The sequence below is a fragment of the Eremothecium gossypii genome, chromosome V, assembly GCF_000091025.4.
Source record: "Eremothecium gossypii ATCC 10895 chromosome V, complete sequence".
NCBI lineage: Eukaryota > Fungi > Ascomycota > Saccharomycetes > Saccharomycetales > Saccharomycetaceae > Eremothecium > Eremothecium gossypii.
This window is the reverse complement of record NC_005786.2, coordinates 398260-422680: the sequence shown is the minus strand read 5'-3', so window position 1 is coordinate 422680 and position 24421 is coordinate 398260. Positions and strand designations below refer to the sequence as shown.

At 55.7% G+C, this 24421-nt stretch overlaps 13 protein-coding genes and 2 non-coding genes across 15 annotated transcripts; 10 read left to right on the top strand and 5 right to left on the bottom strand.

Annotated features, from left to right (window-relative positions):
- Positions 1 to 705: 705 nt before the first annotated feature.
- PLN1 (Pln1p) lies at positions 706 to 1692 on the bottom strand (the record flags this gene model as incomplete). Its single annotated transcript, NM_210107.1, has 1 exon — positions 706 to 1692. One exon carries the CDS (start codon positions 1690 to 1692, stop codon positions 706 to 708), a length of 987 nt encoding a protein of 328 aa, NP_984753.1.
- Positions 1693 to 1981: 289 nt separating this feature from the next.
- On the bottom strand, positions 1982 to 3271 carry NAP1 (histone chaperone NAP1; the record flags this gene model as incomplete). The annotated part of the gene is made up of 1 exon (NM_210106.2): positions 1982 to 3271. The coding sequence occupies one exon, from the start codon at positions 3269 to 3271 to the stop codon at positions 1982 to 1984; it is 1290 nt and encodes a 429-aa protein (NP_984752.2).
- Positions 3272 to 4973: 1702 nt separating this feature from the next.
- Positions 4974 to 5045, top strand: AGOS_t0104. The gene has a single exon. It is a non-coding gene; the product is annotated as a tRNA-Cys (tRNA).
- A 72-nt stretch (positions 5046 to 5117) lies between these two features.
- Positions 5118 to 5864, bottom strand: AGOS_AEL110W (AEL110Wp; the record flags this gene model as incomplete). The annotated part of the gene is made up of 1 exon (NM_210105.1): positions 5118 to 5864. The coding sequence occupies one exon, from the start codon at positions 5862 to 5864 to the stop codon at positions 5118 to 5120; it is 747 nt and encodes a 248-aa protein (NP_984751.1).
- Positions 5865 to 7005: 1141 nt separating this feature from the next.
- Positions 7006 to 8052, top strand: AGOS_AEL111C (AEL111Cp; the record flags this gene model as incomplete). The annotated part of the gene is made up of 1 exon (NM_210104.1): positions 7006 to 8052. One exon carries the CDS (start codon positions 7006 to 7008, stop codon positions 8050 to 8052), a length of 1047 nt encoding a protein of 348 aa, NP_984750.1.
- Positions 8053 to 8607: 555 nt separating this feature from the next.
- Positions 8608 to 9138, bottom strand: AGOS_AEL111WA (AEL111W-Ap; the record flags this gene model as incomplete). Its single annotated transcript, NM_001355322.1, has 1 exon — positions 8608 to 9138. One exon carries the CDS (start codon positions 9136 to 9138, stop codon positions 8608 to 8610), a length of 531 nt encoding a protein of 176 aa, NP_001342264.1.
- A 422-nt stretch (positions 9139 to 9560) lies between these two features.
- On the top strand, positions 9561 to 9634 carry AGOS_t0103. The gene has a single exon. It is a non-coding gene; the product is annotated as a tRNA-Asn (tRNA).
- Positions 9635 to 9752: 118 nt separating this feature from the next.
- On the top strand, positions 9753 to 11360 carry JJJ2 (Jjj2p; the record flags this gene model as incomplete). Its single annotated transcript, NM_210103.1, has 1 exon — positions 9753 to 11360. One exon carries the CDS (start codon positions 9753 to 9755, stop codon positions 11358 to 11360), a length of 1608 nt encoding a protein of 535 aa, NP_984749.1.
- Positions 11361 to 11602: 242 nt separating this feature from the next.
- MCD4 (mannose-ethanolamine phosphotransferase MCD4) lies at positions 11603 to 14380 on the top strand (the record flags this gene model as incomplete). The annotated part of the gene is made up of 1 exon (NM_210102.2): positions 11603 to 14380. One exon carries the CDS (start codon positions 11603 to 11605, stop codon positions 14378 to 14380), a length of 2778 nt encoding a protein of 925 aa, NP_984748.2.
- A 192-nt stretch (positions 14381 to 14572) lies between these two features.
- Positions 14573 to 16345, top strand: AGOS_AEL114C (uncharacterized protein; the record flags this gene model as incomplete). The annotated part of the gene is made up of 1 exon (NM_210101.1): positions 14573 to 16345. The coding sequence occupies one exon, from the start codon at positions 14573 to 14575 to the stop codon at positions 16343 to 16345; it is 1773 nt and encodes a 590-aa protein (NP_984747.1).
- Positions 16346 to 17252: 907 nt separating this feature from the next.
- On the top strand, positions 17253 to 18413 carry AGOS_AEL115C (cAMP-dependent protein kinase; the record flags this gene model as incomplete). The annotated part of the gene is made up of 1 exon (NM_210100.2): positions 17253 to 18413. The coding sequence occupies one exon, from the start codon at positions 17253 to 17255 to the stop codon at positions 18411 to 18413; it is 1161 nt and encodes a 386-aa protein (NP_984746.2).
- Positions 18414 to 18760: 347 nt separating this feature from the next.
- MRP49 (mitochondrial 54S ribosomal protein mL61) lies at positions 18761 to 19150 on the top strand (the record flags this gene model as incomplete). Its single annotated transcript, NM_210099.1, has 1 exon — positions 18761 to 19150. The coding sequence occupies one exon, from the start codon at positions 18761 to 18763 to the stop codon at positions 19148 to 19150; it is 390 nt and encodes a 129-aa protein (NP_984745.1).
- A 258-nt stretch (positions 19151 to 19408) lies between these two features.
- AGOS_AEL117C (LrgB family protein) lies at positions 19409 to 21244 on the top strand (the record flags this gene model as incomplete). Its single annotated transcript, NM_210098.2, has 1 exon — positions 19409 to 21244. The coding sequence occupies one exon, from the start codon at positions 19409 to 19411 to the stop codon at positions 21242 to 21244; it is 1836 nt and encodes a 611-aa protein (NP_984744.2).
- A 441-nt stretch (positions 21245 to 21685) lies between these two features.
- On the top strand, positions 21686 to 23737 carry KKQ8 (putative serine/threonine protein kinase KKQ8; the record flags this gene model as incomplete). The annotated part of the gene is made up of 1 exon (NM_210097.1): positions 21686 to 23737. One exon carries the CDS (start codon positions 21686 to 21688, stop codon positions 23735 to 23737), a length of 2052 nt encoding a protein of 683 aa, NP_984743.1.
- A 169-nt stretch (positions 23738 to 23906) lies between these two features.
- Positions 23907 to 24323, bottom strand: MRPL38 (mitochondrial 54S ribosomal protein uL14m; the record flags this gene model as incomplete). Its single annotated transcript, NM_210096.1, has 1 exon — positions 23907 to 24323. One exon carries the CDS (start codon positions 24321 to 24323, stop codon positions 23907 to 23909), a length of 417 nt encoding a protein of 138 aa, NP_984742.1.
- Positions 24324 to 24421: the final 98 nt, after the last annotated feature.

The following is a 24421-nucleotide window of genomic DNA, read 5'->3' as shown; positions in this document are numbered from 1 at the left end:
TCGCGTTCGGCGTCTATGGGAGCGCGGCAGCCGCCGGATGCAAGAGGACAGACGCCGGAGGACGTGCGCAGGGTGGGCATGCGCACCCGCTGCTGCGGCATGACGGTATCCCGTCTGGCGAAGCGCTTCTCGCCAGGCCTCCTTCCTGCGCGCGGTGCCTTCGCTGGCAGCGCGGGCCAGCTCGCTACTATTTCCGGGCCAAGGCAGCCGCCGCCAAGAAGTACCTGTCGTAACCCCTTGCGCATAGCCCTCGCCTGTGTCACCCAGGCCCTGCGCTCGGCCGCAGCCACTACCGCCGCGGCATCGCGCCGCCGGCGCGGCCCGGCTCCCTCGCAACGGCGGTTGCCAGTGCACCTAACGCGGTACGGCAACGAGAACCGTCTGCACGGCGCCTGGCCCGCAGTTAGCGCCAGCGCGGTCGCGGAAACGCTCTGGAAACGCTCGGGAAACTGCGACGCTACGACGACGCCCCGCGCTCGCGGAGCGTCCGAAGTCCTGGCCAATCACAACTCCGCGTGGTGGAAGGGGCTGCAACTGTAACACTTTTATGTATACAAAACTTACAAACTCAAAGTACGATGTAGGGTATATGTCTGGCCGGGGGCACCGTGCCCAGCCGCGGCATCAATCTAAGCGGCGACAGTAATAATAATAAAACATAGTAGAAAACATTTAACAATACGCCCTGGAGTTGCGAATAGCCTATTAGGCGGCGTTCTCGTCGCCGGCAGCGGCCTTGCCGTTGCCGTTGGCGTGGGCCTTGATGCCGGCGCGGTGGATGCCGTTCGCCCCGTGGGCGACACCGTTCGTCTTGTGGGTCCCGTTGGTACCGGCACCGTTGACAGTCTCGGTGGGCTGTCCGTCCGCACTGCGGGTGACGGCTCTAATTTTCTCCAGGGTCTTAGAGCCGAGGTCCACGCCGGTGGACACGAGCGCGCGCGACACGCTCTCGTGCGAGCTCAGGTTGCCCTCGTAGGTGCGAGACACGGTCTCGTAGGCGGCGTCGTACGTGCTGTTGAGGAGGGTCTTGGTGGACTCCACGCGCTCGTTGATGGGGTGGATGTACTCGGCCTCTATCTTGGTGCGGGTCGGCTCCAGGTAGGACTCAATCATGCTGCGCGTGGGCTCAATGTACTTGCTCGAGATGTCGCGGCGCAGCGCGTTGGTCGTGTTGGTCAGTTCGCGCAGGTGCGGCATGTCGCTGCCCGCGGAGCTCGCGGGCGTCGTCGCCTCCTCGCGCCGCGGCTCGTAGGCCACGCGCAGCGGCCGCACCAGCCCGCGAAGCACGTAGTTCGACACGTTCGCCGTGAAATCCAGCGCGAAGTACGCCGCCCACAGCCCGACCGTGCCGTGCTGCACGTACTGCTCGCGGAACGCGTCCACGCCGTCGCGCAGCACCAGCGTGCTGACCGCCGCGTCGAGCGCCTGCGCGCCCGCCAACAGCCGCACCCACGCCCCCTTCACCGCCGCCGGCGTCCCGGGCGCGTCCACCAGGTACTGCTTCGCCGTCGCGAGCACCGCCACCACCAGCGTCGCGACCGTGGACACCAGTGTCCAGGGCAGCCACCGCCCGAGCGCGTCTGCGGCGCCATAGCGCTGCAAGTGCGACAAGGTCGGCGAGTCCGCGACCAATTTCGCCACCGAGGCGGTCTGCGAGTTCTTCGCTACGTTCAGGGTCTGTGTCTTGGCCATGCTTGCTTGCTTGCGAATGCGACTTCTGAGTCTGCGAGACGAGCTTAAATTCAGTGCTAGAGCCTACATAGTTATGTAAAATATGCCGTCCCGGGCGGTGCATTTGAAACCGCAACGCATCGCCAAACGGGATGTCCCCTACACGGCCCATGTGAAAGTGGCGTGCTCCCCCTGGCGATAAGGGTCCGCCGAGGGAGGGTTATCCCCGTCGCGCGGGCGGCGGGGCACCTGCAACTCCGGGGCTGAGGGCTCTCACCGGAAACGGGACCTTAGCGCCGAGTGAACGCAACTACTGCTGCTTGCATTCCGGAGGGTTGTCGCCGGGACGAGTTTCGGAAGCGGCGAAATCGTCGTCTTCGGATTCATCGGCGGCTTCTGCCGGATGGTCGTCGTCGTCGTCGACGTCAGAGTCTTCGTCGTCGAAGTGTCCCTCTGCGTCGGAGTCTTCGTCGTCGTCGTAGTCAAACTCACGTGCAACGCCCGTAAACCAGTCGATTGCGCGGGGGATGAGCTTGTCCTTGATCTCCTCGCCGATGGCGTAGTCCAGGGCTAGGCGGGACTCGAGGCCGACGACCTCTTCGTCGTCGTCGTCGGCGTCCAGGCTCTCGTCGGCGGGCGGGACGGCGGGCGGGTCGAAGAAGTTGAAGAAGGACTCGACGGGGGTGAGCTTCTCGATGGTGCGGACCTGTTTGGTGGTCTTGTTGCGCTGCTTGCGCTTCTCGACGACGACGGTGACGTTGGCCTCGTGGGAGGCCCACTGGATGGGGGTGCCCTCGGCGTGGTCGTAGATGAAGTCGCCGGAGTAGCCGAGCTCGGGCTGGTAGTAGTATGTCTTGACGAGCACGGGGTCTGCGAAGAAGGGGTTGGGCGCGAAGTCGAAGAGCAGCTTGAAGCCGGGCTTGCCCTCGGTGAGGTACTCCATGGAGACGTTGGCGAGGTAGTGCAGCACCTCTGCGTCGCGGTCGGTGATGGTCTGGGAGATCATGGGGAGGTTTTCCAGCGCGGTGAGCCAGAAGCCGGGCACGCCGGGCGTGCCGGTCTCGTCCTCCGCGTCGTCGGACTCGTCGCCCTCGTCGGCGTCGTCGTCGATAATTGCCGGTGTCTCGTTCTCCTTCTCGATCAGGCGGCCGGCCTCGACCTCCGCTGGCGTGGGCTCGTCCGCGCCCTTGACGATGGCCGCGCGCCGGGCGTGCAGGGGCGCGTACTTAAGCAGGTACTTGTGCTCGAGCTGGAACATCTCTAGCTGGAACTCCTTTTCCAGCTGGAAGATGTCCTGCTGTAGTTTCTTGAGCGCGTAGAGCCGGTCCTTCACCTTGCGGGGCAGCGAAGCAATGTAGCCCGAGTCCTGGCCGAGCAGCGACCCCAGCTTGCCCTGGATGGTCGCCAACAGCTGCGGGTTCTTGGCGAGCGCAGCGTTTATCTCCTCCTCGTTAATCGTCTGCGGCACGCTCGTGGTCGCCTGCTGTGTCTGCAGAGGGTTGCCGTTCTTCAAGTACGACTCCTTGAGTACGCTGGCTGGCGTATTCTGGGGAGTAGGAGCTCCATCTATCTGGTTTTTAGTCTTAATAGGGGACGCCATGGTCTACTGTGTGCACTCTCTGCCTTGCCTTGCTCCGCGTGTGCTGTAGAAGCTTGCTGTGAAAGCCTGGACTGATGAGCTGGCCTACTGCGAGGTGAGTTACTTATAAATTTGGTGCTCTGGGCAGCATCTTTCCTCCAGCGTTGTAGGATGAAAAATTTCCCCTGTGAATTTGAGAAGGGCTTTGCAGCGGAACCTGTGATGCCAACGATCCGCCCCACCCGCTTGGCAGTTTCCGCTCCGCAGCGGGAAATTGCCACGTGCCACACCGAGGACACTGGCAGGTCAGCGCGTGGACTGGGGTCTGTAGAGTCTACTGGTGTCTGTGTGGTGTCTATGTGGCCGTGGCCTGGTAGACAGGCGCGAGCTCCGGCGGGCGGGTGATATCTACGGCGCTGGCAGGCCCGTGAACTTCTGCCACAGCCAGCCTATCTACAAACAGTGCACGTCCGCCATATGCCGCCGTTGTGCGCTATGTATGTGGGGCGCTGCTGTCCAACCTCTTCTCTCGGGCCGACAAACCAGGTCGAAAGGCGATCTTCCGCCGCGTGTACGCTCCATTGTGTGCCACTCAACGCGCAGCGTACGCTGGCGCTGACATTTCGCCCGCTCAGGCTGCGGCTGCTGTGTGCGCTCGAAGGTGACAACCCATCAACCCATGTACCCCGGCTGGCCCAGATGGGCTGCTGGGGCAACACAGCCTCGGCACCCTATACCCACGAAAGGCAGGACCGGCTACCGAGCTCGAGCGTTATTGTCTTGTTGCATGTCTCTTGCAACCAGAAAGCACGCAATGCGTCCACAGGGACAATGCTGAGAAGTGGTATGTTCAGCGGCGGCAGCGCTGTCGGACGACCCGGCCCCCGTAGAACGAAGCAAGGCAACAGGGTCTTAGACGAGCAGGCCGGCGGTGAGCGGCACATGCCGCTCACCGCGCGAATAATGGCACAGTGTACAGCGCGCGGTTAAGAGCGCCTTCCCTCCAAGCCCTACCGCGCGAACCAATCACCGAAACGCGGGAGCGCTGACGTGAGGCGGAGATGCCAGATGTTTCCGATTGGCGGGGAAGCCACACTAGCCAGCGCCGCGCAGTTTTGACGCATATGGCTAAATTGCACATCGTGACCTCATGGCGCTGTATCCTAACCAGCAGTAGTCACCTGTGAGTCCTGCCGATAATCCAATGGCCTCTCCGCACCAATGGGTGCGGAGTCAGCGCTCGAAATAGCATCTCCGCGTCGATGGACGGGGAGCCAGCTGCTGGGCCCTTCTAGGTTCTATCCCATGGCCGGGATGTCCTGAGTGTCTTCTTATGTAAAATCCCAAAGCAGCAGGCAGATGGAGACGAAATTCGCAGTAGAAAATTCGGGCAGAGGCGTAGCCAAGACAGCTGATCAGCGGGTAGAACGGTGCCGAAGGACAAGCACCCGTGCCGCGGCTGAATGCTGGCCAGGGTCGCGCGTGGCTGTGAGTGTGGCGCTCGTACTATTTACGTACCGAGCTGGCTGTGTCTAATCAAATTTAGGGCTGGCACATCGCCCGGCGGTGGCCTGACGGCGGTGCCTGGGATCAACTCTGATCCTGTGTTCGTTGCCATCGTTCTGTGACTGGCTACATATACCAGCCATGCGCAGATTCTCCGAGGCACCGGGAGTAAGACGTGGTTCTAGAAGCTCTGGCAGGCGCTATACGAACACAAGTTGCTCGTATGGCGCAGTGGTAGCGCAGCAGATTGCAAATCTGTTGGTCCCCAGTTCGAACCCGGGTGCGAGCTTGTTTTTTGCGGGTAGTATTGAATATTTATGCTAGCTTATTGTTATGAAAATGCATCGGTGGGTGTGCCAGTCTAACAGCTGATCAAGTTGATGGCCTGTAGGTGCACCGGCGAGCACTGGCCGCCAATGGACTGGTCGTAAAGGTTGTAGAAGTTGCCGGATAGGCAGCGGTAGAAGATGTCGGTGTCTCCTAGCGCTAGGTTGCCCTCGGGCGTTAGGGACCAGCCCTTGGCGTAGATGGCGCCCGACTGGGGTGGTGGGCCGTCGAACTGGAACTGTCTGCTCGAGACGATGGAGCCAATGCGGCCGTGGCCGTCGCGTAGGACGGAGTCGTTTAGCGACATCTCTAGCGTGCCCTCGTAGCGGTAGGAGTACGCGTTGACGGGGTCGCTGGGGTCGCGCTCGGCGGATGCAGACGCTAGAATGTTCTCCAACTCGGCGGGCGTTGGGCACCGCTTGTCGCTGCTCTCATCTGGCTGGCTCTCTGGCCCGTTCTGTGGCTGTTTTAGCGTGATGGCCTGGACCTGCCCGTCGCCGATCTGGGCCACCGCACCGGAGGCAGGCACGCTGTCGGACTTCGACTGCACCTGGCCGTCGATGATCTGCTCAACCGCCGATAGGTCCCGCTTCTTGGAGCCGTCGAACACACGGGGCGTTAGTGGCACCACGGCGATGCCGAAGGTGGAGGGGTAGTCCGTGATGCCGCCCTCGTAGACGTTCTCGGGCATCAACCCGTCCCACGACTCGCCGGCGATGTACGCAGACATCGCGGTGCTGGCTAGAAGAGTAGATGCGGCAATGGTGTTTCTGACTTGCATTTCGTCTGATGTGTGAGTTGCTTGACCTTGGCGATACCTGTTCGGCGATCAAATGCTCACTTTCTCGAGACCAGATCCCTACACTCCACGACAAGCCCGCGTTTATATAGTTTTCCGGCTACAGCTTCGCTTGGCCACCCGCTGGCGCCACTCTCGGCCTGCTTTTGTGTATGCCCACCGTGCCAGCGCTCCCGTGACGCTGGCGCGCCACGTCTAGACGTCTAGCGACTTGCAATGGCGCCGGCGGCCACAGCGGCCAGGGTGGGTCGACGCCTGCCGCGACTGGTCGGCGCTCGCCTCGAAAGAGCGCGCGCCCTTGGCCTGGCAGCGGCGTCTGGCGCCAGGCGCCGGCCTCGCCGGCGCCGGTCACGTGACCGGCCAGGCCGCCATCACGACGCCCGCGACAGGCCAGCCCGCCAGCCGTCACGCCAGTCCCGAGGTCCGGCCGCCGCGCGCCACCGCGGCAACTGCGGGCAGTTGCCGCAGCTACACGGCAAGCGCAATGCCGTCGTGCGGACCCCGACACACCGTCCGCTCGGGCGTGCGGCCCACCGCCGCCGCGGGTCCGCGCCCGCACCGCTATACGCCCTGGCCTAGTCCGGCCTCGAAAGCCGTCTGTCCCGCGGCGGCGGCACCCGGGTCCCCGAGGCCATTGTCCACGTGACTCAGTTTGTCCCTCCTGTCACGTGCCCTCGGTTCGTGCAGCGACCGCTTGCGTCATGTCGACAGGAAAATTATTCCGCTGGCCGTGCTGGTACGTGCCTTGGGCTGCGCGCTGCTGCGCAGAATACGCGCGGGCCCCACTCCGCGGCACCCTGCAGGCGTCACAAATATTTCCGAAGTGTGTGGCTGGTGCTTCTAAGTTTGGAAGCAGCGAGCGAAGCTGCTTCCGCTCACCAGCCACAGCGCGAGGCTTCTACCAGTGCTGCCGGGTCGCTGCAGGAACTACGCCCCGCTGAGAAATGGGAGCAGCAGCATCGAAGCCTTTCTAAATTAAGAACAGTAGATCAGACGGAGGTGTTGCTTGTATATAAAGAGGGCATATGGCATTAGTCTGGTGGGATCAAAACTCGACTCAACACCAATCAATCGCTTCCCTCCATTCGAAGCTTTACCAGCAGACAGCTTCCACACAGTTACTATGCAAATCAAGAAATCTGCTCTCGCCGCTACGGCTCTCTTCGCCTCCTCTGCGCTTTCGTCGTATGTGGCAGGAGACCCATGGGACACATTGACGCCTACGGGCACCTACTCTGGAGCGATCACCTCGTACGCCTCGACGTTCGGCATCGCCGTGGTACCGCTCGCCACAGAGAAGGCCTCGAAGGCCAAGCGCGCAGTGCCGGTCTCGCAGATCGGCGACGGGCAGATCCAGGCTACCACCAAGACCACCGTGCCCGCGGTGTCGCAGATCGGCGACGGCCAGATCCAGGCCACCAAGACCACTGTGCCCGCCGTGTCGCAGATCGGCGACGGCCAGATCCAGGCCACCAAGAGCACCGTGCCCGCCGTGTCGCAGATCGGCGACGGCCAGATCCAGGCTACCACCAAGACCACCGTTCCAGCAGTCTCGCAGATCGGCGACGGCCAGATCCAGGCTACCAAGAGCACCGTGCCAGCCGTGTCGCAGATCGGCGACGGCCAGATCCAGGCTACCACCAAGACCACCGTTCCAGCAGTCTCGCAGATAGGTGACGGCCAGATCCAGGCTACAACGAAGACCAGCGTGCCAGCTATTTCCCAGATCGGCGACGGCCAGATCCAGGCTACCAGATCCACCACCACCCTTTCGAACCCAGCCTCCCAGATCGGTGACGGCCAGGTCCAGGCTACCACTGCTCCTGCTCACGACGACAAGCACGACAGCAAGGACCCTGTGACCGCCGTGTCCTGCAGATCCGAGGGTACTCTGGAGTTGACGCTCAAGGATGGTGTCCTATACGACGGCGCCGGTAGAATCGGTGCCATTGTTGCCAACAGACAGTTCCAGTTCGACGGCCCACCACCACAGGCCGGTGCTATCTACGCTAAGGGCTGGTCCATCACCCAAGAGGGCAACCTGGCGCTAGGCGACAACGATGTCTTCTACCAGTGTCTATCCGGCTCCTTCTACAACCTATATGACGAGAACATCGCGCCACAATGCTCCCCAATCAAGCTACAGGCTATCGACCTGGTCACTTGCTAAGAGGTGCCCACTCTGCATCGTGCATAAATCACTAATTGCATTCACTCATTAATCTGTAATATTGCACCTTTTTTTTCGATTCCAACTCTCCTTTTATTCGTCTTGCCTCAGCGCAATATATCATATCTTTTAACAAATAGTTTCCATAGTCCGTTCTTTCAATTCTACGCATTCCTTTGGCTAGCGCACGCCTTTCGTACTGCCGAACGCTCCCGGTCGTGTTCCTTTTCCTCGGGGCACGGCGTCTGCGTGGCAGACCTGCATACTCTGTCAGGCACGGAACTGCAGGCAACTATGTATGGAACGGAGGTCCCTCGTGCCCCCTGTTCGAAGATGCCGTTGAATGTTCGCTGTTACGTTTCCTTACATACTTCTGAGTGTTTATTTAGATTTTCGTCATAGCTGACACATCATAACTTGACCCTCCTGGCGATGACGTTGTGACACAGCCGCGCGAACGCGACCGTAGTATTGTATTATGCAGTACGGAACATTTTTCCTACACTCCGCTACCATCTGCGGGAAGTAGTATTATACATTACTCATTTGATATCCTCAATAGAACTCTGCCGCAAAGGAGACAGCGGCGCCCTGGAGCATCGCTATCGGGCAATCGGCGTATGGCCGGAAACCTGCGCCGGCGGATCCAAGCGCAAGGTCTGCAGGCGCGACCAGCACGCTATGCAGTTCGTTGTGTAGGAACAAAGGCGGAAAGTCAAAGCCGTCGCCGAAGGCGAACACGTCCTCGTCCGTGAAGTAGCTCGTCGGAATGGTGAAGTCCTGTTCGACTGCGATCGTCTCAATGGGGTTGTGACAGACGCAGCTTTCCCGCAATGCCAACACCAGGTCGTGCTCGTAGTCCTCATCGGAGATGTTGGAGTTCATGGAGGTGAGCGAAGGCATCGCGCGCTGACACAAAAAGGACTCGTGCACCTGCCGCATCCGATTTGGAATGTCGATAGACACAGTAAACTCCCCCGCATCGGACATTGTATCAGGACGGATTATTTTTACCAGGTGCGGTAAACCTATGGCCCTTCTGCGTGGTACTCGCCGGCGAGTAGCGACCTGTGTCTCGATCAGCATCGTGCGGAAGGCTTGGGACTGGCTAGAGACATATAATATATATAAGAGAAATATCGACAAGACTACCCGTTTAAATATTTATTACGCAGTCAGCAGCCTCCAGTACGTTTCGTTTGAGTTTTTGTTTTCAGAGTCTGAAATAGCTTACACTTCCGAACTTGCTCCATGGAAACAGGTCATGACTGTCTAGTAACTTGAAACGTTCAGCAATTTGAAATTTGTGCGATAGCTGCAACTTTGGACAGCAAAAGTCAGTAGCAAGTGGAAAAGTACCAGGCGACCAAAAGTTCGCACGTAGTTACTAGAGTCCCGTAGCGTACCAACCTGCAATTGCTACCAAGCGTGTATACTTGCGTTACAGATACCGTCACGTGCACAAACGGCTGGACTTGGGCCGGCATGAGCCTCGCAGAGCCATTGGAGACTTCGTGGCCAAGCTGGTTAAGGCGTGCGACTGTTAATCGCAAGATCGTGAGTTCAATCCTCACCGAGGTCGAATATCCTTTTTTTTGTACATGTACATCGCTCACTGTTGAAGTGATTGAGCTGCGCGCATACAACACAGTAAGAAGTGCAGCAAATACCAGCTGGGTCGTTAAAGACCGCGCTGTACCATGGAAACAGCAAGAATCAGGCTAGATGAGACCACCTACTACTCACTGCTAGGTCTGCCCTTTGGGGCCTCGGAACTGCACATCCGGAAAGCATACATGCGGCTGGCTCGAGAGCTACATCCTGACAAGTCAAAGTCGAAGGAAGCGGCTGAATTATTCAAGGTGGTCGCGCATGCGCATTCTGTGCTCACCGACAAAGAAAAGCGATTGAAGTACGACCGGCAGCTTATAGCCAAGGGGCTTCACACCTACGTCTCAAACTCGAGCTCATCGCTAAACTACAAACCGCCGGGCAGCAGGCCCGTGACGCGGGCTCAACAGGCAGCAGTGGCCGCAGACAAGGAACGAGCAGCAAAGAAGGCCAAACCCTACGAGGAGCAGCCCTACGGATTCGGGACGGAGGCCGAGAGTAGTCCCCAGGCGGGCGATGGCACGCCGCAACGCAGTACAACCGCTACCAAGCCATTCAAGGCAAAGAGCTATCAGCACCAGAGAAACCCGGGCACACCTCCCGAGACAGGTAACAAGAAATCGTCTACTTTCAGTGCCCGCTTCATCTCGAATAGCGTGCCTGCTGCCCCAGAAAGCAAACCATCGGATGAATATCCGGCCAAAAAGATGCCCAGAAAACAGGCGACCCCAGAGCCGTCCAGCTCCCCGTTTCTCAGTCCCGACCATCGCCACTATGCGAGAACTAAATTTGAGTCCCGACGGCGCGGTACCAGGTCGGCCTCGCCTCTTAAAACGATGCCCACGTCCCAGACAGATACACTAGACGGTTTAAAGAGCATCATCAACAAATTTAGCGATAGGGTGAAGGTCAATATATTTGGCTCGCCCTCAACTGTGGAGACGGAACATGTCACAGATCTCTCGGAGGACCAGAGTAGTGTTGAGCAAGACGGCGGGGACGAAGCCAGACTCCGCGCCGACATGCTTGCAGGCGATAAAGCGACGGCGCGCTGCGCACCCATACCACAGGATGGCACAAAGGAAATCAATCTCGAAGAACTCAATACATCGTTGCCTCCGCAGCGCGAGACGTTCAACATGCGTAACGTCTCTGATACCTTGGACCGGATGAACGTAAAAAGACAGAAGCTCAACACAGAGGCCACCCACGTTCCAGGCAATATCCCCCTGCCCGCGCAGCGACATCTCTCTCCCGCCCTAGACGAGTCAGGCAGCCTTGCGGAACCAGTTAACAAGTCTATCCCCCGCGTCTACAAAATAGACAGGATACCACCAACAGAGTTTGCAATGGACCTCTCGGTCTCCGATATAGAACTCCCTACAATGCCGTCCTTCCACTGCAACATCCTAGACAAGTCCGACATTAAGCTGTGCCGAGAGAAGATCCTTGAGTTCAACACAAAAGCGAATCGGTTAAAGAAACAATTGATCCAGGCGCTTTCTCTCCGATCATCCGCCGATGAGGCGCTCGAGAACAGGGTCGTGAGAGTCGAAAACATGGCTGCGTATGTCGAAGCAAAAAACTATGATCTTGATGTGGTAATGAAGTTACATGAGATTCAGAATCGACAACGCATTGTTGCTGAATCCTTTACAAATTTAATGAGAAGCGCATATGCTTCTGGGACCTTTTAACTTTAGAAAAAAGCTCTTGGACATTTACGTAACTGCACTTGAGTTTGATGGCGAATAATCGCAATAACATAGCTTTCACCTCGAAGGTGGCCGCCGAAGGATTACGTAAGATATCAGAAGTAGCTAAAATGTTAACACGAAAGAGTGTTCTGCGCTGAGAAAAACCTTCATGTAAGACTTTAAACTAGTGTAGTCGAAGCTGTCCTCCCGGAAGATAGAATATTCCAATACAATAAGCCATAATGTGGAATAAACACAGGTTGGCATTCATCTTGGTGGGGCTGCTGTTTCACCTCTTCTACCTACGGTCGATCTTTGACATTTACTTCGTGTCGCCGTTGGTACATGGGATGAGACAGTTCAAGAGCAACGAGGAGCCGCCGGCGAAGCGGCTTTTCCTGATTGTTGGCGATGGACTGCGTGCAGACACATCTTTTGACAAGGTGAAGCACCCGGTTACAGGGAAAACCGAATTTCTGGCGCCATATCTACGAAGCCTGGTGGAGCATAATGCCACTTACGGGATTTCGCACACGCGGATGCCGACCGAGTCGAGACCGGGCCATGTTGCGATGATTGCTGGATTTTACGAGGACGTGAGCGCGGTTACGAAGGGGTGGAAGGAAAACCCAGTCGACTTTGATAGCGTGTTTAACCAGTCGACGCACACTTACTCATTTGGGTCGCCCGACATCCTCCCCATGTTCAAGAGTGGGGCGTCTGATCCAACCAAGGTCGATGCGTGGATGTATGGCCACGAGTTTGAGGACTTCACGCAGTCGTCGATTGAGCTGGATGCTTACGTTTTCAGACACATGGATGCCTTGTTTCGGAATGCCACTGTGGATAGCAAGTTACGCCATGAAATGATGCAGGATGGCAATGTTTTCTTCCTTCATCTATTGGGTTGCGACACTGCAGGGCATTCATACAGGCCATATTCTGCCGAGTACTACGACAACGTAAAGTACATCGACAGTCAGCTTGAGCGGCTTGTTCCCAAAGTCCGCGAGTTCTTTGGCGACGACGACACTGCGTTTGTGTTCACAGCTGATCATGGTATGAGTGCATTCGGTTCGCATGGCGATGGCCATCCAAACAATACGAGAACACCCCTGGTAGCATGGGGCGCGGGACTGAACAGGCCTGTCCTAAACGACGTGCCGGTATATGACAATTACACGGAAAATTGGGATCTGGCACATGTGAGACGCAATGATGTCAACCAGGCAGATATTGCTTCCTTGATGTCATACCTTATTGGCCTGAATTATCCTACGAACTCTGTCGGGGAGCTCCCTCTCGCTTACGTTAATGGAACTGAGCGGACGAAGCTGAATGCACTCTACAAAAACGCACTAAGTATATTGGAACAGTACCTCGTGAAAGAGACAGAAATGATTCAATCTCAACTGGTTTACAAGGAATACCCTAAGTTTGCTCAAAAGTCACATTCCTCCTATATCCAAGAAATTGAGCATCTAATAGACAGAATTGCGAACGGAGAAGAAGATTTAGAACCTGAGGCGATTGCATTATCAGAGGAGTTGATGAAGACAGCCCTAGAGGGGCTGCAGTACCTCACTACGTACAATTGGAGGTTCATCAGGTCCATAGTGACTTTGGGGTTTATTGGGTGGATTACCTACTCCTTCACAATTTTCTTACGGCTATTCATCCTAGAAAAACAGTATGCGATGAAGACATCTCCCCAAAATCTCGCTTCATTTGGTGCGCTGACAGCTGCTCTTAACTATGTCCTCTACTACCAGCGTTCTCCATTCAATTATTACATGTATCTTCTATTCCCGCTATTTTTCTGGAGTCAGATTCTAACAAATTCGACCATACTGCATGATGGTATCAGGGAAATGTTCAAGGGCGTCTCAATGCTTCAGAGAATCGGCATATGCGCGCTGATAGTTTCCATATATGAAGGTATAGTCTACGGGTATTTTGACCGATGGATCTTCACAATAATATTTAACCTATTGGCATTATATCCGTTCTTTTGCGGAATAAAGGACGCGAAGACAAATATGTTCTGGGGCGCCAATAGCATGGCACTCTCGATCTTTACACTTTTTGATGCTGTTAAGATTGAAAGTCTCACTCAAATAAATGTATCAGGGCTATTGCTCGTGGCTAGCGGTCTTTACGCACTATGGAGAGTGTCTAAGAAGATTAATTCACACACAAAGATTGTGATACTGCTACAAATTCTGCTTTTGGCCATGATGCTGGCTGTTACCAATAAGTCTGTGACTTCCCTGCAACAACGTGCAGGCCTCCCGACAGATGCCAAAATAGCCGGCTGGGTAATTCTAACGCTATCCCTTTCTTTGATGCCGCTTTTGCATTATTTGAAGCCAAGCAATGATTACCAAGTCAGAGTCCTTGTCATTTACCTAACATTTGCGCCAACTTTTCTGATCTTGACTATATCTTTCGAGTCATTTTTCTATCTTCTATTCACAAACTACCTGATGCTTTGGATCGAGATAGAGTCAAAGATTAAAGCTCAGAATATCGCAAAAAACTCTCAGAACTGGCTACAACTCCTCAGGATATCCATCATAGGATTTTTCCTCCTACAATTTGCTTTCTTCGGCACCGGAAATGTTGCATCTATCTCCTCCTTTTCCTTGGACTCGGTCTACAGACTGATGCCCGTGTTTGATCCGTTCCCAATGGGCGCTCTTTTAATTCTAAAAATAATGATTCCCTATATCCTTCTATCGACGGCCCTCGGAATTATGAATTTGAAACTGAATATAAAGGACTACACTGTGTCTTCTCTAATATTATCTACCAGCGATGTTCTGTCACTGAACTTCTTCTATCTATTAAGAACGGAAGGTAGCTGGCTGGATATCGGCGTTACCATCTCAAACTACTGCCTGGCGATATTATCTTCCCTGTTCATGATCGTACTAGAACTGTTCAGCCATTTCCTACTGAAGAATGTCAGAGACAACGGTATGGATATCGCCGCCTCGAAACAACAAAAAAGACACTAATCACGTTTAGTACCGCAGTAATCCATGTCGGCAATTGGTTATACTAACTGGTCTCTTCTGCGGCGCCCCTCTTATCATTTTTCGGCACAATTTACCCTAATTTCTGGAAACGGCAGTGACCATCTAGATGAAGAGCCACTGGGGGAACATTTATATAAAACTTATGATAAGCTGTGAAGTTCTTCTCACTGCATGAAGAGCTATATAATAAAGCCCAGAAATTGCTTTCTACATTTATTATCACCATCGGTTTACTGGCGCCCAGTATTGGAAACTTTCACGCAGAAAAAGAGCATGACTCAAGTGTCTCGCGGTGGGGATGAGACAGCAACGATTGCTAGTGACGAATACATGGAGGCTGAGCCGTTATTACCACTGAGTGAACCACGTTGGCCTACAGCAGACGACTCATACTGCGAGACGACGTTAGGGACGCTATACGAAGAGGAACACATAAAGAGCAATGCAAGCGCAGGCGTCACAGGTCAGGGAACCGTGCGGCAGGCGCATGTGCAACGGGCTGAGGCAATTGAAGGACCCACTAGGTTCCCACTGACCCAGAACATCTACTTTATCTGTTTTCTGATATGCGTGGGCTGCGGGTCGGGTGGCGTGCTGCTTACGCCTACCGTAACGCTGTCCCTCGACAAGGTTTGCGAGTACCTAGCCCCAGACGGAAGCACTATCGGCTGCGACCGCACGCAGGTCCAAGAGGTGCTCTCAAACATCGACAAGAAGGTAAGTCCAATCCGAGGAATTTTGTGCATGCTGATGTCCGCATGGCTCGGACGGCTGTCTGACCGCATCGGCAGAAAACCGATTTTTCTCTACATGGGGGTTATCCAGCTGATGTACCTCTTTCTGTGGTATATCTTCTTCTTCCAGAAAGCTATCCCCTTTAGCAAGAGCGTCATGATATTTGTCCGATCATTTGACGCCCTCGGCGGCGGCGTTATGACGTTGCTTGCGACAGGAAACAGCTATGTGTCCGACTTTGCCACCGCAGAAACAAGGACAGTCTACATGACGGCGATAACCAGCGTAATCTACGCTGTCGCAGGCGCCGGCCCCCTTTTCAGCGCTCTGTTTACTCGCATTACTCAGAAGTACCAAAGCATTTCATTTTGTGTGGCTTTGGCGTGTTGTGGGCTATTCATCGCCGCCAGCTTAGTAATAAAAGAGCCCAGGCGCAGCAAACGCTGGCAGGAAAGTGGCAGCGATTTCGCCCAGCAGGGATTGCCGTTGGATCGACAGTACGCCTCTTTCCGGGGGTTCCTCAAGCACCATGCCATGGCGATAGTAAACCACGTGAAAGGCCTTTTCGCCCCTTTCAGCAGCCTATGCGCACAGGAGGGAAACGGCAGCTCTCTTCTGTCTCCGTGGGCGGTTATTCTACTTGTACTCATCAGCTTGGTGTTCGGACCGATCTCGCAGTCGCTCACCTCGGTTCTGGTCCTGTATGCCATCTTCGAGTACCACTGGGCGGACGAGAGATTGGGCTATTTCGTCTCGCTACTGGGAATCTGCCATGCGGTATTTCTTTGGTTCTCACCGGGTATTCTGCGGGCCATGAGGCGGCGGCACTCGACCGACCCGCGCCACCTTGACAGAATAGACATTCTCTGCATCCGAGGGTCGTTGTGGGCGGGCCTCGCCGCCGCCGCGCTGCTTGCGGCTAGCCGCCACGAATCCACACTCTATGTCTACGGGGTCGTGCACGCATTCTCGGGCCTGCTGTACCCCACTATCAATTCCGCACTGCTGAAATTTGCCCCCCCAGAAGCCACCGGAGCGCTGCTGGGTGCCATGAGCATGCTAATTAGCATGGCGTCCATGGTCCTCGCGCCGCTGTTCTTCAGCCTATACGAGCACACCGTCGCATATCGCCCGGAGATCTTCATCTACCTAGGGTTGATCATGATGACTTTGTGCACTGCCTCGGGCCATTTCCTGAAGGAATCTTGATACACGAACGTGCCACATTCGCCGTGCGCGGAATGGCGCTCGGCCGCGACACTGCCGCTTATGGCTTTGGCCTGCGCATCACCGCTGGCAGATCCGCAGCGGTTTGCGCCGCGGTGCAGCTAATTAACTCGCTTCTGCGCGACTCCGGGCGCGGCGATCCCGCCCACGGGTATAGGGCGCTGGGAGCGCTGTGCAGCTGTGTCGCCTGTGGCCCACCCGCCGCCCCACAGTCGACTATGCTCTTGGAGAGTGGCCGTCTTTGCTGCCTTTTTTAGAATTGTTTCTTGGCCTATTGTGAAGAGTATGACGTACGGACATTGTCTACGCTGCCTTGAGCGAGTCTCGAGAGATGGATTCTGGAATGCGCTGGGAACCGTTCAACCTGGCAGTTTCCATATTCTCGAGTAAATAATGCACAGGAATTTGACTACATATGTGTTCCGCTTATGGTTTTGAGCGATCATTTGCTTGCTGTCTTGAGGCGTAAGGAAGTCGCATGTCAGTCAGGTATAGCGAGAAACCCTGCGCTGTTGCGAGATATCGATATTCGGGTCAGGCAGAGTGCGCAAAATCTTGTGGCGTAGGATTTAAATGGGAGTGTCGCCCCGACGCAGCCCCTAGAAAGCAAGGGCTAGGCCAAGCAGGATTGAAGGAGAGCACGAAGGGAACACGGAAAGACACAAGTGGGTGGGCTAACGCTAGAGCAGCACCGACAACGGGGCACCAGGACTGAGATATATCTGAAAAAAACGGACGCAGAAAAACTTTCATCTACTGCCATCAAGGACGATCAGCGCTCCAGACGAGATATACTAGGTACAAGATAAATTTCCCGAATCCGAAGCCATCAAAGAGACGTAGTTCTCAGCTACAGAAAATTGGTAACAACGAGATCAAGCGAGCTCGAATGGTGGAGACAGCAGACGTCACGCATTTCGTCCAACCTCGCGTTGCAACCGAGGAGATTGTGCCGCAGCAGGACGCCTCGTCGACGATGCCAGGCCTCTCCATGGAAAGTCGGTCACTGTGCAAGAATATCATGCGCGCAGAGTGGGCCCAGGAAAGCGGGAGGCAGCTGCGTGGCAGGAAGCTGGAGGGCAGGACGACGAAGGGGAAGTACACATTGTACGACTTCCAGATATTGCGCACTCTTGGTACCGGTAGCTTCGGACGCGTGCATTTGGTCCGATCCAACCACAACGGGCGCTTCTACGCCATGAAGGTGCTGAAGAAGCACGTGGTAGTGAAGTTGAAGCAGGTAGAGCACACCAACGACGAGCGGAAGATGTTGTCGGTGGTTTCGCACCCGTTCATCATCCGGATGTGGGGCACGTTCCAGGACGCCCACCAGGTGTTCATGATCATGGATTACATAGAAGGCGGCGAGCTCTTCTCGTTGCTCCGGAAGTCGCAGCGCTTTCCGAACCCGGTCGCCAAGTTCTACGCCGCCGAGGTCTGCCTTGCACTAGAGTATCTCCACTCGAAGGACATCATCTACCGTGACTTAAAACCCGAAAACATCTTGCTGGATAAGAATGGTCACATCAAACTGACGGATTTCGGGTTTGCCAAGTACGTGCCGGACGTCACGTACACGCTGTGCGGTACGCCAGACTACATCGCGCCCGAGGTGGTCAGCACCAAGCCGTACAACAAGTCTGTCGACTGGTGGTCCTTCGGCATCTTGATCTACGAGATGTTGGCCGGCTACACGCCCTTCTACGACCAGAACACAATGGGGACGTACGAGAACATCCTCAACGCCGAAGTCAAGTTCCCGCCGTTTTTCAACGCCGAGGTGCGCGACCTTCTCTCCCAGCTCATCACCCGCGACCTGAGCAAGCGGCTCGGCAACTTACAAAACGGCTCGCAGGACGTGAAGGCACATCCCTGGTTCTCGGAGGTAATATGGGACAAGCTCCTCTGCAGGAACATAGAAACCCCGTACGAGCCCCCGATCCACGCTGGCCAGGGCGACACCTCCCAGTACGACCGGTACCCCGAGGAGGACGCAAACTACGGCGCCTTGGGCGAAGACCAGTATCAGGCGCTATTTTCCGACTTTTGACACTTGCACGCCGCCGGCTCACGGCACACCTGTGTTTTAGCATTATCTTCTAGTCGTCCATAGTTTCAACGCTGTATTCTTTCACCCGCGCCGCCCCTGGTTGCATACGCCGGACACCCGCTCCTCCGCCCATCGCTGCACAGCGCCACGCGCCCGCTGACCTCAACTCCGGTCACCGTCTGGCCATGTGCCAGCTCCCGTGATGGGCATCACCGTACAATTTGCGCTGAAAAAATTTGCGGTGTTCGAGCTCAAACGATTTGCTCGAACACTGCTCATCGCACCGCAACACAGCTTGGCTTAGATCTCCGAGCGTGCGCAACCTCCTGCAATAGCAACCGTCCAGGATGTCGAACGTTAAGAAACAGCTTGCTTTCCTAAACCGGATCTGCGGGACCGCGAAACCCCAGGTGCTGGTAGACACCACGAAGGTTTCTGGGCTTAAGCTGACGTTCCAGGCGCAATCACACAACGGCCACATGGGGGCGCGCAAGCTGTGGCGCGAGCATCTGCCGACGTTGCAGTTTTACAACCCCGGCCTAGACATCCAGGTACACCGCGTGGCAAACAGCGATAAGAAACAGCCCGTGCCCTGCGTGCTGGAGGTGCTTGGACACGACGGAAACGTGCTGCACCGCCTCGACATGGCCCACAAGCACTCAGACACCATCATAGACGAGTTGCTGAGCACTGTCGAGCACACACCCGTACCTGCAGAGCAGCAAGTGCGTGTCTAACCGGATAGCCCCTACTGTTGTACATAGCCATTACGTTCCGGCAACGCAGCGTACTGCCGCTAAATAGCTAAAACACTTCCAGTAGTGCGGCGGACGTACGCGGAGATGCCCGACACTGATAGGGGACCGTTGCTCTCTGTCAAAAGGAGAACACATGGATTTGGTCGAACTTTGGCGTGACTCAGCGGAACGGTATTTAAGAGACAGATGCCATGATTGCGCAGGTCCCTCGGAAAACAAGGCCCAAGATCGATCAATATGCTTAAGCAACGGCAACGTCAGGTGGTGGGTCACTTTCTGCGGCGGCACCGCCGCGCGCTGCTCCACGAGTATGTGCTGGTGCCAATCGGGGTGATCTGCTTCATGGCGCTGCTATACGGCGTGGACCGATTGATCCGAAACGTTATCAAAGTGAAGTTTCCGGCCTCCGTGGCCGTGATGATTGTGAACCTGGGGGTGATGTGCACCTTTTCCGCCATCAGCCAGCCACTGGCGGAGCGGTATGTGGCTGTGGTGGATGTACCCCTGAGCTGGTCGCTGCGGTGGATGAACCTGTTCTTCACGCCTGCATTCGTAACGCTGCCGCTCAGCGAGTGGATCTCCGCGCGGGAGGCCATGCTGATCATGGCGACGTTTGTGGTCGGGTACCTGGTGGGCGTCGCGGTGCTAGCGTACGTGACCGTGGGGTGTCAGCGCCTGTTTGGCAAGAGCCGCAAGTCCTTGTTTACACGCCAGCACGAGCTAGATACCGGGGAGGCCGAGGGCTCGCGCTTTGCGCGGCCCAGCGCCACGGGCGTGCTGGACTCGCCTGCCAGGTCCGAGGACACGGCGAGCGTCACCGAGTACCGCCCCGCGGAGCTGCAGGACGTGCCGCTGATGAACCTGGCGAGCCACTCAGGCATGCTGCTCTCGCGGTCCGCGACACAGGAGCACACGGGCAGCTCGCCGGGGATGAGCGAGGGCCTGTTCACACGCAGCTCCTCCGACACAGGTCCTGCGAAGTCGCAGGAGAAACAGCAGGAACAGGACTCGTCGGAGTTCACCAGCGAGCCCAGCAGCATGAACCCCGCGACTCTGCATGAGCCCGCACCGTCTCAAAAGGCCTACCGAGACTCGTCGGCCCTGGAGACAGAGGACAAGCCGGCCTTCTGTGAGCGCGCCGTCACCCGGCAGGTTTCGCACCAGCTCGACCGGCTGATCAGCGTCCAGCTGCTGCGCGCGCACCTGCACCACATTCTCTACGGCCTGGGCTTTGTCGCCAGCATGTTCAGCTACTACTTCTCGTGGTACCTCATGCCGTACCACCTGTTCACCGCGGTGTGCGCCTTCATGTTCATTGCTGACGCACCGCTCGTGCAGAACCCGAAGTACAAGCGCTTTCTGCACCCCGTGCTGTGCTCCGTCGCGCTGACGTGGCTGGTCATGCTCATCTCTGTGCTGATCAAGCACCGCCGCGTCAGCTTCTTCATCTCGGAGCTCCACGACTACAAGACCGGGCGTACGTACCTGCATCTCTTCGACACCGCTGCATTCGGGGCCCGCGTCTGGCCCGGCGCGGGCGACATCTTTGGCTCCTGCATGGACGTGTCCATTGTCGGCCTCTCCATGCCCATGTTCACCTACCGCGCAGACCTGCGCCGCCACTTCGCAAGCATGATCCCGGCCATTCTTATCCTCTCTGCGGGCACCCTCATACTCTATCCCCTAATTGCACACCTCATCGGGATCCGCTCCGACCGCTCCCTCGGTTTTGTCGGCCGCAGCATCACGCTAGCACTCGCCACGCCTGTCGTCGACAACCTCCACGGCTCTATGACGCTCATGGCCGTCTGCACCGTGGTCAGCGGCGTCGTCGGCGCCCTCACGGGCGGCCCTCACCTTGACCTCCTGCGCATTCGGTCAGACGACTACGTAACGCGTGGCGTTACGCTTGGCTGCAACTGTGGGGCCATTGCAACTGCATATCTCCTGGGCGTCGATCGTCGCGCAGCCGCAATTTCATCGTTGTCCTTTGTCATCTTTGGGACTTTCATGGTCATACTCAGCTCAATTGGCCCCGTTCAGGCCTGGGTGAATCATCTAGCTACGCTCTAGCTACTCCTTATAGCAAATTTCATCTTTTAACTACTTGCGTCACTGGCGCTACGCTTATTTTATCTTAATTACTTTACTCAGTACTACTGCGTTGGGCTCCACCGCAAGAGCACGCGCTTCTCAGCCTGTAGCTACCACCGAGGATAAACTCCCAGTTGCTACCGAGTGCATGCGAGAGCACTGCTGCAGCTACACAGCGACTTGATTTATATTAGAATTTTGAATATTAAAGCTGTGCCAGCGAAATCCTGGCACAGTTAGTATGAAAAAGAAACGCAGGCATTTGTCCACTTATATTGTGACCGCTCGGAGACCAACACTGCCATCTACAAATGATGAGATGTAGCCGGTAGTGTTGATTGCCCAATCCAATAAGGACATAGACATCACTAGATTACCGGTAGCAGCAGGGTTAGTGAGTCGGCGAAGTTGGGTGAACTCATGCCGCAGCAGGTGAGGCTTTCTCGGGAGAACTCTGTGAAAAGGTCGCGGTCCCTCACCAAGTCCTTCCGTGGGTTGTTTAAATTCAACTCTCCGGGATCACCGCCTTCCTCAGCAGCGACATCGGACTCGTCTGAGATGTCAGGGGCGCAGGGGGGGCGAGGAAATGGATTACTGGGCGGGCGGACGAAGAAGGCCTCGATATCGCCGAAGTCTGAGGCGCAGTTCACGCAGCGCAACAAGTCCGCGGAGTCGGTGGTGAGCGATGAGGGTGTCGCGATGGTGGCAAGCGCGGGCGCTCAGTTCTATGGGCGGGGCAAGCACGAATCGTCGCCGAACGTGCTGATGACGGGTGGGGAGGAGGCGGCACGGGCGGCCGGGCGGGCCTCCGCGGAGTCGATAGCGTTGAGCGAGGGCGGGCCGCCGTCGATAGACACGAAGCTGGAACGGGTGACTCCGTCGCTCATCTACCCGCAGAACGGGCGGGCGAAGCACTCCTCGCAGCGGTCGCGGAGCGCCAGCGTCGGGAGGAACAAGGAGCGCGGCGGGCCCACGCCGGCGCCGATCGGGTCTATCCGCGAAGAGGAGAGCAAGAAGGCGCACAAGTGCATCATCCAGCAGGAGCACTTCACGGTGGATGAAAACGGCAACCACCAGCATAGCTTGAAGGTGCTTCCCCTAATAGTACAGGACCCAGAGAGTCACAAGCCAAAGCTGTTTTCGTTCTCTGCGGTGTTCAAGTCGCACAAAAATGGGGAAGACGAGGAGCTCAGCGATGCATTTTCGATTTTGCCGGACTACAGCACTGTTCTTGAGAAAACGCTTGTTGAGCCGCTTAGCGAGGTCAAAATATTCTCCGAGGCGGCGCAGCCGGATGAGAACGGTGGTCGCACAGAGGCCAACCAGCCAAAAGATATGCCCAAGATCGTCAACAAGCACGCCGCGATTGGCAATGAGGAGTTAAAACTAATAAATAATCTTTCAGAGACCATCCACGTCGGCATGCAAGGTCCAGACAAGCATTCGTCTCCGCCACAGCCGTTTACTTGCAAAGCTACCAAAAGTAAGCAAGTTCTAGCAGAGAAGTATGGAAAATGCATAGGAATGATCGGCCAAGGTGCTTATGGTACTGTGTGGGTAACGTGCAGAAGCCTGCCTCAGGATAACCAAACTGAGACACACTATCCCACAGAAACGTACGAGCGAAATGGAAAACTCTTCTATGCGATAAAAGAGATCAAGCCACGTGCAGATGAACCGAACGAAAAGTTTAGCACTCGCTTGACGTCAGAATTTGTAATAGGACACTCCTTGAGTGGCGGCGCGGGAGGTACTAAGCGTCTGACTTCGCACCCGAATATATTGAAGGTTTTGGACCTTATGCAAGCGCACGATGTTTTCATAGAGGTGTTTGAGTTTTGCCCGTCTGGGGACCTATTCAGCCTATTAACAAGGTCCTCGAAAACCGGCTCCGGATTGCATCCTTTGGAGGCGGACTGCTTCATGAAGCAGCTACTAAATGGGGTTAGGTATATGCACGATCACGGGGTTGCACACTGTGATTTAAAGCCAGAAAATATATTGTTCACTCCGAATGGCACCCTTAAATTATGTGACTTCGGGTCTAGCTCTGTCTTCCAAACTGCGTGGGAGAAACGCGTACATTTCCAAACCGGTGCTGTGGGCTCCGAACCATATGTGGCGCCTGAGGAGTTCATCCCCAAACGGGAGTATGATACTAGGCTGGTCGATTGCTGGAGTTGTGGCATTATCTATTGCACAATGGTGTTAGGTCATTATTTATGGAAAATTGCCATTAAAGAAAAGGATCAGATATACAGCGCTTTCCTCGACGATATGACTACTCGTGGCGAGTACTACGTTTTTGAAAATATGAGGCATGTCAACCAAGAGGTTAACCGCTGCAGAAAGATGTGCCTATACAACATCTTCCAGTGGGATCCGAAAAAGAGAATCACTATTCCAAAGCTTTTGGACACCCCATGGATGAGGCGAACCAAATGTTGTGTCAACTACAGGGCCGCAATTTAAGACTTCGGAGCTCGCCCTCGCCCGCAAGCTATCGAGGTTAATTAATGAAAAGATAGAAAATGAGACACAAACTTACTATATACAGGTTATACAGGGCCACAAACGTGCACGCAAAAAGGCACACCGCCTTACATCCTGCGTTTAATCGACATTTAACACACGTATCTATTCATGCTACCTTGCTTGCGAGAGAGCAGATCTTATTGTAGCCCTTGGCTTCCAGCTCGCGACTAACAACACCGTCATTCAGCTGGATTCTTGTCCCGAGCGGCTCGCCCGTAGTTTTGTGGAGCAGCACACACGCATTGTCACCGAAGGACACAGTAGAGCCGTCCGGGCGCATCATATTCTTCTGCTTCGTGCGCACAATAACCGCCCTTACTATGTCACCCTTCTTCACACGGTTATTGTTGGACTGACCAGTAATAGACTGGTTCATAGGCTTAGCCTTCTGAACGACACATACAATCTTGTCACCGACTTTGCCTGCAGACTTTGGGGAGCCTTTACCCAATACCTTGATGCACTCTGCAAGCTGTGCACCGGAGTTATCTATAACCTTAAGGATAGTCTTCAAATATATCATGTTGGCAGGCGTATAATGCCGCTCTTATTAGTGATACCTGCAGTAACCAGAGCGCGATGGAACCACTTGGAGTCGAGCTGTTACACCATGTTGAAGAA